At 39.7% G+C, this 16,463-nt stretch overlaps 1 protein-coding gene across 4 annotated transcripts; it reads right to left on the reverse strand.

Annotated features, from left to right (window-relative positions):
* Nucleotides 1-725: 725 nt before the first annotated feature.
* On the reverse strand, nucleotides 726-15,827 carry BRD7 (bromodomain containing 7). Of its 4 annotated transcripts, none has more exons than XM_074583099.1 (17): nucleotides 15,685-15,827; nucleotides 15,157-15,365; nucleotides 14,251-14,380; nucleotides 13,792-13,849; nucleotides 12,005-12,149; nucleotides 10,530-10,640; nucleotides 9,993-10,177; nucleotides 9,030-9,153; nucleotides 8,291-8,366; nucleotides 7,288-7,395; nucleotides 6,597-6,729; nucleotides 5,556-5,667; nucleotides 4,306-4,362; nucleotides 3,430-3,541; nucleotides 3,136-3,279; nucleotides 1,898-2,041; nucleotides 726-920 (listed from the first exon to the last, which is right to left on the reverse strand). In XM_074583099.1, the coding sequence occupies exons 1-17, from the start codon at nucleotides 15,731-15,733 to the stop codon at nucleotides 856-858; spliced, it is 1,962 nt and encodes a 653-aa protein (XP_074439200.1). In that variant the 5' UTR covers nucleotides 15,734-15,827; the 3' UTR covers nucleotides 726-855. The 4 variants fall into 4 exon arrangements, with proteins under 4 accessions (XP_074439200.1, XP_074439201.1, XP_074439198.1 ...); XM_074583100.1 differs by having other exon boundaries at nucleotides 726-1,114; XM_074583097.1 differs by lacking the exon at nucleotides 726-920 and adding an exon at nucleotides 1,169-1,411.
* Nucleotides 15,828-16,463: the final 636 nt, after the last annotated feature.

The raw sequence follows: 16,463 nt of genomic DNA on the forward strand, positions 1-16,463 counted from the left end.
CTGAAAGCCGTACTGGTGGTCTGCTCTGCCTGCGCTTCTGGTGAATGAAGAGGGAATTGAGTTCTAGTGCAGGGAGTTTTCTAAATATGCTCTCCTTTCTGATAAGCACGCCTAAAATCATCATCCAGACAGTGTTGAGTAATACCTCACAAGTAGTAATAAGAATTGTCTACGTGAGTGTCTCAGAGCTGACTGTATTTATGTATTAACGTAGTATTTTTACTTACTGGCAGCAAGTGGCTTTGTTACGATATTGTCCTGGTATGTTTCTAAGCTTACCCTCGAGTTCTAGAGTGCTATGAGCAGATGGCCTTGGTTCTCTAAGAGGAGACTCATCCATGTCCAAAGTCTCACAAAGCTCATTTTTTGTTAATTCATCAGGCTACATCAGTTTTATTTAAAAAGTTTATTTCTCTGCCTCATGATCATGAGAGTTGCACAGTAATTTTAAAAAGGGAAACTGCATGTTCACATAATAATGATTTTTGCCCCAATCAGACTGAGTTACAGAGACATACGTTGCTTCTAAAAACTTTTGGTTGAGTCCCTGCACCATATATAGGCCCATTTTCACTTATGCTTTGACTTTTCCAGACATTTAACAATCTAGGAAAACTGAAATGCTGGAGAGGTGCTTTAAAATAATAAGGAATGCAAACAGAATAATTTAGTGCATTTGTGTAGCAGAAGTAACTCTGATACAAACCATTCAATTTCAAATGTCATCAGTTCCAAAATTTAATAAACAAAAGCAGTTTAACACACAATATACACATGGTTGGTGAATGCACCTGAAGGAAGTTTATCTGGTTCTTAAATAGAATCAAAGAAACAGCTGTAAACTCTACCCGAGCTTCAGACTGCAACTGGACCACACTCATTTTCTGGGATGGTGACAGTCTTTTCAGGTTCTTGAAAGTCTGAAAGTTCACAACAGACAGCAGGTCAATTAGCATATATAACTTCTAAATGAAAGAACTGCATATACAATAGAGCGCTCCTAAAGGCGTTTGCTATTCGTGCAGATAGTCCTGCGTGAGCTCTCTGTTCTGCGATGGTCCAAGGAAAGATTATGTTTCAGCTGGTTCTGTTCCACAGCATCTCTTGCACAGCGCTATGAAAAAGATACTGCTCAATAATTTTGAAATTGAGATTTCTTGAGCAGTTTACTTGAAAAGATAAGTAAATTCCTGATGTAATCCTGCTCTTTTCATTAAATAACATCTTAACTGAAACTTTTTATAAACCACAGATTGAGTAGATTTGTTTCATGAGTTACATTTCTTGAAAGGAAATTCTTACCTGCCTTAAAAATTGGGGATGAACACAAACTCTGGGTCTGCTCTTACCGTCTGTGTGCCACAAGGGGGAGAGTTGGTTCTGGCACTGAGATTTTCCGCCGATGGGACTCCTTAATCCACCAAAACCAGTAGTTACTTTTGGCTGGAGGAGCTGAAGTGCTGCTGTCAAGTTACAGAGCACTACAGCTGGCCGCAGTAAGCAAAAGGAGTGTGCAGCCAACAGCTCGGAGAAGAAGGAAGCATGATGTCCTCTTTTTAGCAAGTGAGGAATTTTAACTCTTATCTTGCAATTTCACGCTAAATGTAAAAACTAAAACTGAATGGATTTCCAAGTTTTAAAATTCAGCAATGCTGTAAAATGAATGGTAAAATAACTCCTTTATTTAGTTGAACCAAAGCTCCATACATCCAAAAGATTAATTTTGGCCTGAGACCAAACACAGCAACTTTCCGTTAAAAACAGGATTTTAAAAAGGGGAGAAGAACTGAAAGTTGGAACTGAGGTACTGCAAGTTCTAGCACAAGCCAGTGTAATGACTCGCAGCTGGGGTTTTGTGTCAGTTGAACAGATGGTACGAGACATTTCTGTAACTTACCCTCTGTCAGATCTACCCAGCTGTCTTCTGTGTCAGGTAAAGGAACCGAAATCCCCATCGCCTTCCGGATTCCGTACGTACTGACAATATCACCCGGCGTCACTTGTTGTGCAAGTTCTTTCAGGTTATTGGTTACTCTCTCCGCTAGAAAAGATAATTGGATGTATTTGTATGTTATATATACACACAAAATCGCTGAAATGAGCCCTTCACCCTGTAAAGAGTTCAATTATTTAACTACAAATGGAACTATGTTAAATAATGTTTCTACAACAGAAGAGTTGTGTTGTCCTGTGTGCAATCACACCGGGCATACTGGGGACTATAAAAGAGAGGGTTAAGAACAGGAGGGCTGAAATAGCTGCTGACCAAGACTGGCTGCCATTAAGGAACACTGCAGGTTAAAGGGTAAGCGAGTGACGCTTGGGTGACACTAATGCAGCAGCTGGGAGAGACCTGGCAGCGCCCCTGCAGCAGTTGGGTTGGTAATACCTGGCTTTCAGGATCCAGCATTTAGTTCTGTAAATAAAGTAGAGACTGCTCTTGTTGCTACAAATGCAGTTTTCCTTCAAGAAGGAAGCTGTACGTACTTAAACCTTTTAAGGAAGGCAATACTTGGTCTGGCTTAGACTTGGTATAATACCAGCCTGGTGGTATTTCTGCAATAAGGGGAATTTATCTTGTCACATGGAAGCTGTTCTGTCAGACCACGCAGACTGCAGTCGATATTGCACAAGTCAGTGTTACTTCCAAAACAGACACCCTGCGCAGTCCTATCTTAGAAGGCTGCCATTAGCACAGGCTGTGTAACTCACCTGTGAGACAAGACGATTTGCTCAAATAATTAAAGAATGTATGACTGGTATTAATTCATATGATAAAATAGACTGATCACTAGACCAGACCTGGACTAAAGCTAGCCTTACAATAAGAACTTGGTAATACTTAAGCAACCCTTAAAGATCTTGGAGTTACAAGTGTTTGGTTATCGTCTGCCCTATGGCATAGAGAAAGCTCCCAATCAGTTCTAGGGAAATTTACCAATAAAGAGGAAATACTTGTAATTACTGTTCAAAACTTTCATCTGGCTTTACATACAGAAAAAGCTTAAACTACTCTTCTACGCCTAACAGGGCATGTATTCTGCACTGTAACTGTTAAACCTGTGTCCTTCTTGGAGTTGATACAAGTTGGGACTTGATCAATTCTGCAAGAATGATGAGAAAAAGTGTGTTTACCCAAGTGCATCTCTCTGTAAGATGGACCCAGAAGACAAATCATGTTAGGGGGTGGTTTTGTACTTAGTCGTTCATTTTGAGCATCCTGGAGCTCTCGCAGAAGCTTTGTTGTTTCATCAAGTTTCCTCTGGAAGATTTCAGCCTCTGTTCAATGAAGAAAAGAAAGTCCTAACTAGCAACAGTATATTTTACTTACTTGATGATATAAAATAGGGTAAGGCTGACTATGCAAAGGGACTGAGAAACTGAAACTGTTACAGACGTACCAGAAATGCAAGTACCAAGAAAACTCACCCTCGGAATCAAACTCCTCTATGGGCATGCCGAAGGTTGTGACTGCTTTTAGCGCTGTAAGTCTGTCATTGTTAGCAGAGTCCAACCTGGCAGCAACATCCATTTCCATAATCTGAAAAAAACCAAAAACCAGCAAGTAATAATTTAGATGGTGTTTAGAACAGCCTTGAAACAAAACTGTTTGGGCAAAATCAGTACAAAAAGCTAATTAAAATCAGTCCGCTCTACAAAAAAAGTGAACACGCAGAGGGAAAGCTGACAAGACACCCTGTGAAACTTTTCCTGTTCTACAGTTACTCAGTTACTCCTTGAGCTCACCTAAACCAGAGTTTATCTGAGATCGAGGCCAAAATTCCAAACCAACCTGGGTAGTGGCTGCAGATGACGGCTGCGGGAGAGCAGCCCTTTCCCTAGAACTACTGCTCAGCTTCTCCTAATTGACCCAAGTTTGGGTGGAATGACGTCAGAACTATACTGTGTGCCTACAGGGGCACAAGGTATTTGAGAAACCTTCTCAAAGATAGCTACGTATCGTGTGGTATTTTACACTTGTATTACCAGTTCATGTGAAAACGGATCAGATTAAGATAGCAATAAAACTATAGCTGCCAACCAGATCTAACACGTGGTTAAACGATTGCAAACAAAAATATATAAGCATTTTCTTCTTGTTCTCTTGATATATAGTCTCATTTAAGACTTTTTTGGAGATGATTCTTCTCCAAACGCCTACAAAGTAGCACGCTATTGTCACGCTTCACGTAGTAGGTACAGCTTGTCAAATCTCAGCGTGGCTGCACAGGCCTTACAGTTGTAGGCAGTTTTGTAACCGGAGGGTTAGAGAGGTTATAGTTAATCGACAGAGAAAAATTTTACCTTTATATCTTTTATTGTGTCACTTCTTTCATGTGGGCCTTCAGCTTCCTCCAATGGCTAAATCGAGACAGGATTTTTAAAGAAGGTGTTAAAATTAATCTTTTCTTTAAGTTCAAAGTAAAAACCTTACAAAATGCCATATTTTTAAAGTGAGGTAAATATACAATGTCATAATGAGCTTTCTCTGTAAACCAATTTACGAAGTAGCTATTTTTTAGCGGGCTTAATTCAGATATTGATGTTTACTAAAATACATTTTTACAGCATATGTTTTATTGCTTTTTGCAAAATCCACCTGCTTTTCCCCAGTGATGTCACATCAGAAATTATTTACTGGGCGGCAGAAAGAAAAGGAAGGATGATTGCTAGAGGCTGGAATGTACTCTCTTTCTATACGTAAGTATATTTCTCTTAATTCTTGCAAGAGCAGTGGTTGAACCCCGCCAGTCAGTGTCACTACTGGGAACTAGAAAAGAGCTAAACTAGTAATGCCAAGCAAAGGTCTGAACTGGGGCTAAAGGGCGAGCTTTGATCCATGAACTATTTCTAGCATTAGGTTCGCTAATATTCGACCTGTTAGTTAAAGGCTACGATCTGTTCATTTCAATAGTTTACATTAATGTGAAACTCAAATCAAGACTTGTACTTAACAGGAACCATCTTGTGGAGATTCTCGACTAATTCTTGGATTGTCAATTAAGTTAAGATCATCAAATCAGCCCCTTTGATTCCAGTCATGTTTGGCATGTGCAGGTACTGAAATCTCCTCGGAATTGGAAGAGTAGCTGGTTAGTATTTTTACACAGCACATCTTTGAGTTTAAAAGCACTGCGCCAAGTAAAGGGAAAACCTAGTTGCTAATTCTCCTGAACTAAACAGTGGCTGCAAGGAACACGATAATCTTTTCATGGAAACAAGAAAACCTGTCCACATCACCTCATTTCTAAACAACTGCTTATTGCTATTTTCTTACTAAATAGAACAGGAGTTTGTGCTAGTGGGAGTGGGAGAGTAGGCAGAGAAAGGATGTGTGACTCCGTCTCCATGTACAATACTTTGTAAATTTTCATGTTTCGCTAATTAAGAAGTAAGAATAATCCCTTTCCAGAAAATCCATCCACTGGAGACAAAGCTCAGTCTTCACTTTCAAATTCTACCAATTAAAAGGGAGCCCACCAGCATCATCTCTCTAGCTTTATAGCTTGTGTGCTAAAAACCAAAAATCAGACAGTTCACAAAGCCCCTCTTACCGTTTCTAGTTCTCTGAGAGCTCTAGAATGTCCTCCTTTAGTTAGAACATCAAGCAAACTATCAGCCATTAAGAGAGGATAATCTTGTGATTTCATCAAAAAATCATGAATGCTAAAAGATCAAAAGACAGTTATGGTAGCTACTTTCATACCAAACATTCAATGGAAAAAAAGTTACGTAAAGTCAAACCAAAATGTTCAGCGTACAAAAAATAGCACAGAATTTGATCTAAATGGCTTGTTTCAGTTAAATTATCCCTGCCTTTTGGAGCTGAGAAACCCACTCAGATATTTAACAAAATCTGAAAAATTACGCGAAGTGTCCTGCCTTGGGCAGCTGCGTCAAACTGAAAGCAAACTTCCACAGCCACTTCACAGTTGCAGCCTACGAAGTATTCCCACACTTCATACAAATTTATACCACCACGTATTCTGGTTTTGAGATTCTTATAAAACAAAAGGACTTCAGCTCTGAAGTTTTTATAATCAAGAATAAAAAAAAAAACAACAACAAGAAGAGACTTAATTACTATTACTGTAGCAAATCATATGAAAATCAAGCCGTGTACACACTATTTAAGAATGAACTGGGAAATGCTGTCTCTGCACTCAGGTCTCCCACTATGGCCGTAGCGGTTTGGTCAGTATTTGACATTAACAAAGTCACGTCTCACTCAAGGCAATAATTAAGTTCATTAACGTTAAAAAATGCAGTTTGTATAAGCATTTGTACCACACTCAACATTTTTCTAGCTTTGAACACGAGTCAGAGTTAGTCAGAAGTCTGAAATATACTTAATTTTCAGATTGTGTGTTCCTATGTATCAGTAGCATCAAAATCCTTCAATCTTTACTAATTTCACTTGACGGGTAAATTCTCTTATTAAAGTTTTTGTTTCTCAAAACAAACCAACCAACCCCAGTAGGCTACAGACAGTAGTGGCATCATCCAAGAGCATGGCCAAAGCCCTGCTGCAGGGAGCTGCAGAGAACTGCTTCGGTACGTGGAAGCTGTAACACACATCCCAGCTGTTTGATTACCTGAAAGATCCTTGATTAGAGTCTTCCCCATACGTTGAATAGATTAAGTCAGAATCTTCTTTGCTTATGTTGGCAAACGTAGAATCATATGTTGGAGCATAGGAACTATAGGGTCCGTAATTCAAGTATGTCACTAATGAATAACAACAGTACTAATTACTACCTCTGCGTGTATCAGATAAAAAACGAGAAGGGGCTGTAAAACAATCCCCAAAAAGGAACTTTTAGGAATGTATTTCTTATGGTGAAAATGAGCTTTCACAGAATACCATCTGCTCACACTCTAACACCTTTTAGTAACATCTACATCAAATGCATTTTTATTTATGAATGTTGTATTAATGCTACTGTATGCCTTAACACATGGAAATTCAGCCTGGTACTGATAAGAGGTTCTCAGGCTCCCCACTACGCTCCTCCAAAGCTGGCAAAAACCTTTTATCTATCTGGTACAGTTCCTCTTCTCAATATCGATGAATGTTTAATTAAATACGTCTCCCCTCTCACGTGTAAATTAAGATAGACTTTGTGATATGCTGTTAGGTTGTGTGATGGATACATGCAATAATGTGCTTTATCATTAAAAAAAAAAAAACTTCGTTCCAAAGTATTTGTGTGCTAGTAACAAGATCAACATATTTTGTTTACATAAGGAGGAGGATTTACATTTTCTAAAAGAATCAGCACTTGCCTGGAGTAACCTTGTTTCTTTTATCTTCTTTGAACCCTTGTAATGTATTAACTCCCGACTGAAGTCTTCCTGCTGTCATACCCAGCTTTACAGGGCAGTAACCCGGTTCTGCAACAGGATATATCAAAATACAGGAATAACAAAAGCATAAGTAAGTGACACAGGAAGCTGTCCAAACTCATTTAATACTCGTAGCCAGAAACTTCAGAATAAACATGATACAACTCTCAAAGGGTGTTTTCTTCTCTAAATGCTTCATGCTAAAGACTGCGTGTGGTCTTAAACGTGAATCCAGTAAGCAGTAATACTGGGTAAGTATAGAAGATTTAATTTAAATGTTAAGTTTTCACTATTTGTTTTCTTCCTTCCTGTCCTCCCCTAACAGAGGCTGCATCATTGAAGATGAACGGATTCTTAACATAAAAACCCACACTTTATGTATTCTTGCTGACATTTCCTACTGCACAAACATGGGGGAAGGGAGAAGTCAAGTTTTCAGCTTGGTTTCTGTGTGTTCTAGACCTGGTCAGTTCAGCTCCGTAACGAGCTGGCAGGTACATGCACCAGCACCTGCACTCTTTTAGTGAGTGTCACTGCACAGGTGGCACTGACATGATAAAATGGTTTGGGACCCAGACAGCTCCCAGTGTCCAATTCTTGAGCATCTGTGACCTTCTGGGTCAGCAGACACTGCACTCTGTACACGGGCAGGACACAGCACACGGCCGGTAGTTTCTTCTCCAATGGCAAAACCTTTCCCTTGCAGCTCCCACAAACGGCCGACACAAAGGAGAAGCAACAGCCACTGAGGGCTCCCTCCAGCTGCTCCCAACAACAGCTGCAACCGGCCCTCATCTACGTGCTCCCCCAGCTGCAGCTTTTAAAATCCAGATCTTCAGACTATGAAGAAGCATTAGGTTCTTGGCCACCACTTGGTAATCAGCAAAAAAGCAGCAGACCAGGTAGGTGAAAGGAGCTTGTTACCTGAACCATGCCAACTTACCTCCTGCGGTAAGGTCAACTGGATTAAGAAGGCCCAGAGTTGTTGTACCATCCGGTTTTCTTCTTTCAAATTCACACTGAAATAATATCAGACTATTTTAATTTACCTATTAGTTGAAATTCATGGTCTTTAATAAAAACATCTAATGAAACTGTCCTATCAATAGGAATCGGAAAAGGATTTGGAAAGATCAGTCAGACTCAGAAGTGAGTGCTGCTCCAACTGTTTTACTTTCACTAGGTAACTTTATTATTGGTATAGGCACAAGGAATTAAGGAATTATGATAAATGTTAAGATTTCTGCAAAAGCTAAGAGATAAAACATGTAATTCATGTACAAAGTTAAATAGGCCCACCGTTACCAAACTGGGTTCCTTCTCCTGTGACACTAATAACCTTTGATCAGATATGTGGCTCTTTCAGAACTATGGGGTTTTTTGCAGGTCAGATTTTAGATATTTTCTTGAGGTTCCTACTATTCATCCTTTTCTACTACTTTATCTAAAATTTCTGAAAATTTAAGCACGCTGAACTTGCTCTGCTGATGAAATTCAGCATGCATTCAACTGATATGCCTTTTTTTTTAACCTTGTGCTGTTACACAGATGATCAATCAGTCAGGTGTAAAATGGTGTAAACTGTAGGAAAAGAATAACTTGAGTTTCAACTGCTGTAAGATGCTGAGTAAGCCTGGTTTATGAAAGAGTGAAAGGAGTTACCGAACACACACAAGATTTACCTGGCTGTTTGCAAGTCGTCTTGTTAACTTTCCTCCAGATTCTCTAACAATACGATCAATCTGCTCTTGTTCCCTTTCCAAGCTATTGTTTCGTAATTTGTCTTCAAGTAGATCTTTGTCCTTCCTGTGAGTAAAACCCACAACGCTGAGTTACCAACTTTAACAGATAGATTTAACAAACACCCACACAAAAGGACACAGTGAAGATATTGTTTTTGCCAACTATGCAAACTGTTTTTGTAGACAAAACAACTAACAAAAAAAAGAACAGCCATTTAATATGAGTATTTAAAATAGCTGGGGAAAATATGTGATGAAGCTTTACATATCAGCGGTACTGACGTCCTAGTTTAGCCTGTTGCCAGATTTTATGTGATCACTCCCACAAAACTAACAAGGATATTTTTGGTAAAATAAAATAATAGATACTCCGAATTTAATATCTCTATTTCCAAATTCATGAAAATAAAGTCACTAGTATTTCAGAACATTGAAAGGGGTATTTCTAGATATTAAAAGACATTTCAGGAAGTATACGTTCTGTAGCTATGCATTTACATGTTTCAAATGCAACTACTACCCCAAAAGAAAAAGGTTTGTGAAATTGGCTATACAGTTATTTGTACCAAAATGTTTAAAAGGTCATGTTTGCAAACTTCCTCCAAAACTTACATGAAATTGACACTGAAATAGAAAGTAATTGAAGGAACGGAGTTGATGAGCAGTACAGGGTTAATTACATACAAAAATGATGGTTATCATAAAAGATTCTAAACTTATTTATTTTTGGTATATGAGGATGTTTATAGAAATGTTGCTCCCTTGAGATGAAGAAGTCTTAGTGTACATGCAGCACCAGAAAGAGAGAAACCCACACCCTCTGGTGCCTAAAAGTCATCTTGTTTCAGTAGCATTTAAAGGGTGTAATGTATGATTAGAAATATTATTGAGATAATACTTCACTTTTTGTGTTCTTTGCTAGGTGTTTTGAACGCCTTGGTGTCACCATCCACAGTTTCTCCTTTGTCTTTCCCAGGGCCACTTTCATCTTCCCCAGTTTGCTGCAGTTCCATCTTGTCCTTCTGCTTCCTCGTCTTCTGCAGGTCAGCCATGAATTCTATACTTTGTTTCAGGCTCTGAATTCTCTCCTAAAAAACACCGGAATCCTTTTATTTGCTACTTCAATGAGTTTTTGCCTAACCTACCCATAGAGGATGATTTTATTTCAGTTCCTTCTTTCTTACACTAGCAAGTATAAGGTCAGTTTAGAAAAGGAACTATTAAATGCAAATATTTCTTCAATAACTGATCTGGTAGCAGTACTAAAGCTTGAGCCTTAAAACAATGTACTATTTAAATTCCAATATGCAAGTATTTGACAAATATTTGGCAAGTTTTTATTAATTTTCATGAGATCCCTGTAAGAAAAGTGGAATGAAAGAGGGGTCACAAAAAGGAAGAAGCATATTTTTTAATACTTTGATTTGTATCTTCTATTACCTGGCTAAGTATCTTCATCCCTGAGTGCAGCAGTTTTTTTGCAGCTTTGTAGTATATGGTGTCTGGTTTGTTGTAAATCATTGCATTAGTACACATCAGTTTGAAGTTATCCTGTACAGACATTAATAATTTTGGAATGAAAGTTAAAATTTTATGGCATACGGTATCAAAATCCTTGTTGCAAATGCAGTCTTCTGAGCTTTCAGGAAAAAGAACTTCAAAGAACATTTTTAACTAATGAATTTAAGAAATCCATTTAATTAAAAATTTAAACAGTAATAAATATGTAAATTAGACTCAAGTCTCAAAACTAGCACCCCAAAAAACATCCTGAAACTATTCTTCAGTGTTCAGTATTGTTTGTAGTTCTCAAAGTTCTAATGGCAGTCCTCTTAGTTAAAACCACCCACTTCCCTGACCAGTCAGCAGTCATTAAAAAAAACCAAAGTGAAGCAACGTAAAAAAGATAATAAAGCTAACTTTAAAAACAGAAAAGCTGCAACTCAAAGTTAAATCATTATAAGGAACATGCCAAAGTTTCAGTTACAATGAAGAAATGTATGCTTGTTTCAAGTTCATTTCTTGAACGACTGAGCTAAAACTTCACTTCTCTACTCATTGCAGAGCCTCTACAGGTAGGTATGTTTTATCACATTCTCAGCTATTTACAAAAACAAAAAGTTAAAATGAAAAGCTAACAAGAAACAGCTGAAACAACAGGGAATTTTCTTAAGTTTTGGCGCTCTAAAGAATGTACAAGAAAACACAACCAATACTATTAACTAATGTCTGCCTAAGTTCAACTATTAATTACATACAAATTACACTTCTCAGGTCCTCATGTAGCTCAGTAAAGTAGAGCATATTTCTGCTGAAGAAAACAAAACAAAAGAAGCCCCCCCACCTTCTAAAAGCTTTAGGGGTCTTCAAAACAAGTCCTCAAATCCACTAGACACACTACAGCACAGGGTTAAGCGGTTGCTGCCAACAGGACTGAGCTCATCTTGCCTGCACTAGTTGTCGGTGTACATGACTGGCTAAGCCTGGCTAGCACAGAGGGGACAGGAGGCAAACGACAAAGCAGTAACAGACAGACGAAGCCAATAAATTCACCAGACTCCTTGTTTTTTGAGAGGTAATACACTCAAAAAAAAAAAGAGCAGTCAGAGAAATGCGAACGCTTTCATTCTTAAGTAAAGATCTCAAATGACACGCTGAAGGACAAACTGACAGATTCTATTGAATCCAGCATAAAACATGAAACTCTCCACATCTTTTTGAGGCATATTTACAAACCAGAAGGGTTTTCTCTTTCACTTCCAGAACTTATTTGCTCGCAAAAATTCAACAACAAATGTTTCTTCCGGCAGAAATACTAGTTCTTTTGGCATCTTCACATTCTCATAAAATACTAGAATTCTAAGTCAATTGAGCATAATGTGTCCCTGTAGTCAAAATAAAATTTACAGAATTACCTTTAATTCTTCTATGGACTGGTATCCATTGTTCTTGATCTTCTCTTTCATGGTACTAAAATCCATTGGGTTTTTAATGATCATGGAATAGCCAGGGGCAATAAAGTCAGTCACAGGAAATGAAAAGAAAGAACTTGGATCTTTTCTGTTAAGAAATGAAAGGACGGTTTTTTATGTTTCCACTTATAACAAAGAACATATTGAGCTTGGAATTAAATAGAAAGGAAAGGACTAAGGTGAAGAAGAATCAAAACCATAAAGCCAGAAATGGCCTGTGTCAGCATAATCTTTCACTTTTGAAGGTTGAAAAGATCCCATAAGCAAACCCATATATCAAAAAAGTGCCACAAACATATTTTAGAAGTTAAGTTCTACATTTTGATAACTACCTGTGCTCCCAAGAAGATTAAAAAAAAAAACACACCCTTTTTTTTTTAGGTTTTGGCTTTTCAAAAAGTGGTTTTATAGTAATTAAGTCACTGAAAAATAAAGGCAACAAATGTCATAAGAATGTATACTTGTCATTCATCGCTTACTCTGAAATTAACAGAACGGAAGACTTGCTCCTAAAAGTTGTGATAGAACGTGGGTACTTATGATTATGTTAATTTTCAGGTTGTGTAATGTTAATAATTTTTTTTACATTAACATTTTCTAAGTCTTTCAGTGATCTCTGACATACACCGATGTTCCTGGGTGCTTCTAATAGCATTAAAATCAAATATACTTGGTTGGTACTTTCTCCTTAGGCTCAGGCTTAGTTGATAAGCTGGCAAGAATCTCTCCTTCAGAACCATTGTTTTTTTGCTTTTCACTAAACTCTGTAGTTTCAGACTGGCCTCCTACGCCAGTGTTGATACTACACACAGTCGTGAAACTCTTGGCATTTCAGGCCTTTTTCCTGAGGCTTACTTATGACTTACGAACTTCTACTCCAAGTTGCTATAGAACAGTGAAAAGCATTTTGCTATCCATACTGCAGAAGTGCAAAGCGCAGATATTCTGCAACACCTGTGGAACACTTGCACTTCAGTTTCCAACTGAAAGACAGGATTCAAAACCCAAAGTGGTTGCTTTTTTCTGTATGCATGGAAGAGTTGCCAAAACAAACACACACACTTTTTGATAGCTGGTTCTTAGTTTCTCGAAACTGACACCAAGGTCTTGAGAATTTAAGGTTAAGAGAAAACTTGGGAACAGATTCAAGCTTAACCTGGCGAGAAAGGTAAAGATCTTTCGACCACTCTCATAAAAGACATACAGATACTCTTAATTCTTAAAGTCAAGAAAGAATACTTGAAACTTCAGACTACTTGAAAGAACTGCAAATTCTATAAATATGATTATTTTAATCAAAAGACATTTAGTTAGTAAGACAGTAAGAAAACTTGGTTTAAGTTTTCAAGTGCATACTTCCTTTTTATAGTAAATAATGCTAAAAAAAGAAGAACTCAAGATAAAAGAAGATTTGACAAGTTCATTCCAAACTCTTTTGCCTCTCTGAAAAAAGGTTCTTATAAAGAAAGTATCACATTATTGCAAGATTGTCCTATTTTTGAAAGTTTTTTAAGAATACTTTAAAATTGAAACTGGAGGTGTTTACAAGAAGCCTAAGCTGAGGAGAAGTTATAAGTATGCATTCTTAAACTGGTACTTAAATTCCTAAAATAGTCCTGTTAACAATATAATTAGGAGTATTATTTTCACTCAGGTTTTTATATGCCTCTTCCCTTAATGCATGTTATTTTCATTTCATAGCTCTGAAAGCCTGTAGCACAGACATTTACCTCTGCAGCTGTCTCATGAGTTGATTCAGAGCTTCCTGAAGTGGCGTCTGCTCCACCTCTAGACCAAAAAGAAGCGGGGGGAGAAAAGGTGTGAAACAGAACTGACTGCAAGAGGCGCTAAACTTCTAAGATATTAGAAATCAACTAAAAAAACTGATGCAACTTGAGAATTCATCATAAATGAAAATAATACAGTGGCAAAACCCACAACATATACAGGGGATCTAGTTTTCTCATTGGCCTGACTTGACACTTTGCTCACTCTGACATAGGTACCAGGTATCATTCTGCAGAAGTAGTATACAGTAACATAATTTCAAATTTTTGTATGAGATGGGGAAAAACACTGAGAAGGCAAAAAACGTCAGGTCACTTGCTATAGAAACAAAGATCAATAAAATGTCAGTCAACTGAAGAAAAGTGGAATTAACAAAATAAATGTCTTTTTTTTTCCCCTACCTTCCTGTTTTGATAAAGTACTTGTCAATGGTTTCTCTGGTGGCAACTCTAATCTGATGGGGGTCTGACATTTCATTTCCTGTTCTCCCTCACTGTCTGCATGGTCTCGATCTCGTTTCTTTTTATCCTCCTGGAAAGAGAAAGATTGTGACAGAAACTTAGAGAACCTCCAAAGCCAGCATTATTCCTGTACGTAATGCTCTCTAGATTTTTCAAAACAGCCTCATATAGTTTAAAAAATAATAGTTTATAAGTCTTTAAAAACCTTGTATTCTTTATGTACTGTCTCCATCTGCTGGACAATAAAGTAATTCAGCTGTACAATGCAATGTATCACAGAATTATTTTTTTAAAAAATGTGACAGCCAGCCACTATAGCATGACAGGAACAACTCTGCACTGTTCTCTGCACAGAGAACTGTCTCCAGCGAAGCCCCTAAGATGATCTTTGAAGATTTTATAAAAAATAGTAAGAGTCAGGAAATTTAAAATTAGAGGTACCCATAATGCTTCAAATAAATGTGTTATAAATACTTATCATGTTAAGAACCATCAGAGGGAAATAATTTTTTTTTCTTTTAAATTAAGAACTTGTAAAGTCTTCATTCTGTTGTATATAAATGGATTTATTTAGACACAGAATCCTCTCCCCTTTTTAATTTTCTGTGCTCCTACATTCACCAATATTTTTTGAAAGATGAGAAATTTCAGATAACTTTGCTCATCTTTTTCTAATAAAAGTACCTGGAGAAAAGGAATTGGCAAAACTAATATACTGAGTTTGAATGTATTCCAATTTAAGGATACAACTTACAGTCATACCTGCTCATGTTCTGATTTGAAGACTATAAAAAGTTGAAGCTTTTTTTTTTTTTTTTGCTAGAATGCACTAGTTTCAATACATACCTTAACTTTTCTCTTCCTTTTCTCCTTTTCTTCTCCAGGAGATTGCTTTTCTCCTTTCTTTCTCTTTTTCCTTTTCCTGTCCTTGTGTTTTTCATGCTCGGATTTGTCTTCGTACAGGCTCGAATCGAGTCCCGCGTTTCCAGTAGACAGTTCAGCGACTTCACTTCCCCCAACCTTCAGCACCAGCTTCAGGGGCTTCTCTACGTATTCTACAACCAGCAGAGAAACCAGCCCTGTGAGCGACCACCGCCGAGGACGCACCCCGAACGGCAGGGCGCAGGCTCTCCCTTGCACAGCCCGGCACTAACCCACACCTCATTCTCTTTCCAGTCCCTGCCGCTACCCCGAACACCGGCAGAGCGGCGGGGCCGAGCCCGGGGCCCACCGCCTCTCTCCCCGCCCCGTTCCCTCAGCTTCACCACCAACTTATCAACACCCGCACCGCCGGCTGAGCCCGGCCGGCAGCGAGCGTCGAGGGCCCGCGCCCGCTCGGGGGCCTTCCTGCCCGGCGTCCCCCTGCCCACCCACCCTCGTAGGGGTGCTTGTCCGACTTGTGTTTCTTGTGCTTCTTCCCCATGGCGGCGGCGGCGGCCGGCCCGGGTAGGCCGCGCTCGTCTCACGGAGACCGGCCCCGCGCGCAACCGGGAGGAGGGGCAACGCCGCAGCGCAGCGCCCCCTGGCGAGCTGGAGGTACGGCCAGCCGCGCCGCAGCCGGCGCAGGCGCAGAGGCCGGCGGGAGGCGGCATCCCAGTGGCGGGAGCTGCGTTCCGCTCCGCGCCGGTGAGTGGGGAGGGCAGCCGGTTTCCGTCGTGAGCAGCTCCCTCAGCCGCCCCCGGCCTTGCTCAGCCCGCGGGGAGGTGCTGGCCGGCCGGCACAGCCGTATTCCTCGGGCGGCGTTGGCGCTACAGAGCCCCCACAGCCCGCCGCCCCTTTTCCCTTCGCGGCCCCTCTCCCCTCACAGCTTCCCGCCCTTTTTTCCCCCTCACAGCCCGCCGCCTTCTTTACCCCTCACAGCCTCCCGCCGCGGGCCTTCTCCCCTCGCACAGCCCCCAGTGATCCCCCTCCAGCTCCCTTGGCCCTGTTTGAGGTGGGCTGTGCCTGCAGCCTTGTCCCTGTTGTCCCCCACCCTTGGGTCTCGGGTAGCGCAGCGTTTCAGTGTCTTTGGCAGGATTCAGCCTAAATACTCCCGCGTTTACTCCAACCTGTGCTGCAGAATCTGCCCTGCAGTGGCTATAAGTGCCAGGGGACAAGTGTGTAACTAGCCAAAGAGGTGCTGGGGAAGCCTGCTTTCCTGAAAGTGTAGTTTT

Source organism: Larus michahellis, chromosome 4, assembly GCF_964199755.1.
Source record: "Larus michahellis chromosome 4, bLarMic1.1, whole genome shotgun sequence".
Taxonomy (NCBI): Eukaryota; Metazoa; Chordata; class Aves; order Charadriiformes; family Laridae; genus Larus; species Larus michahellis.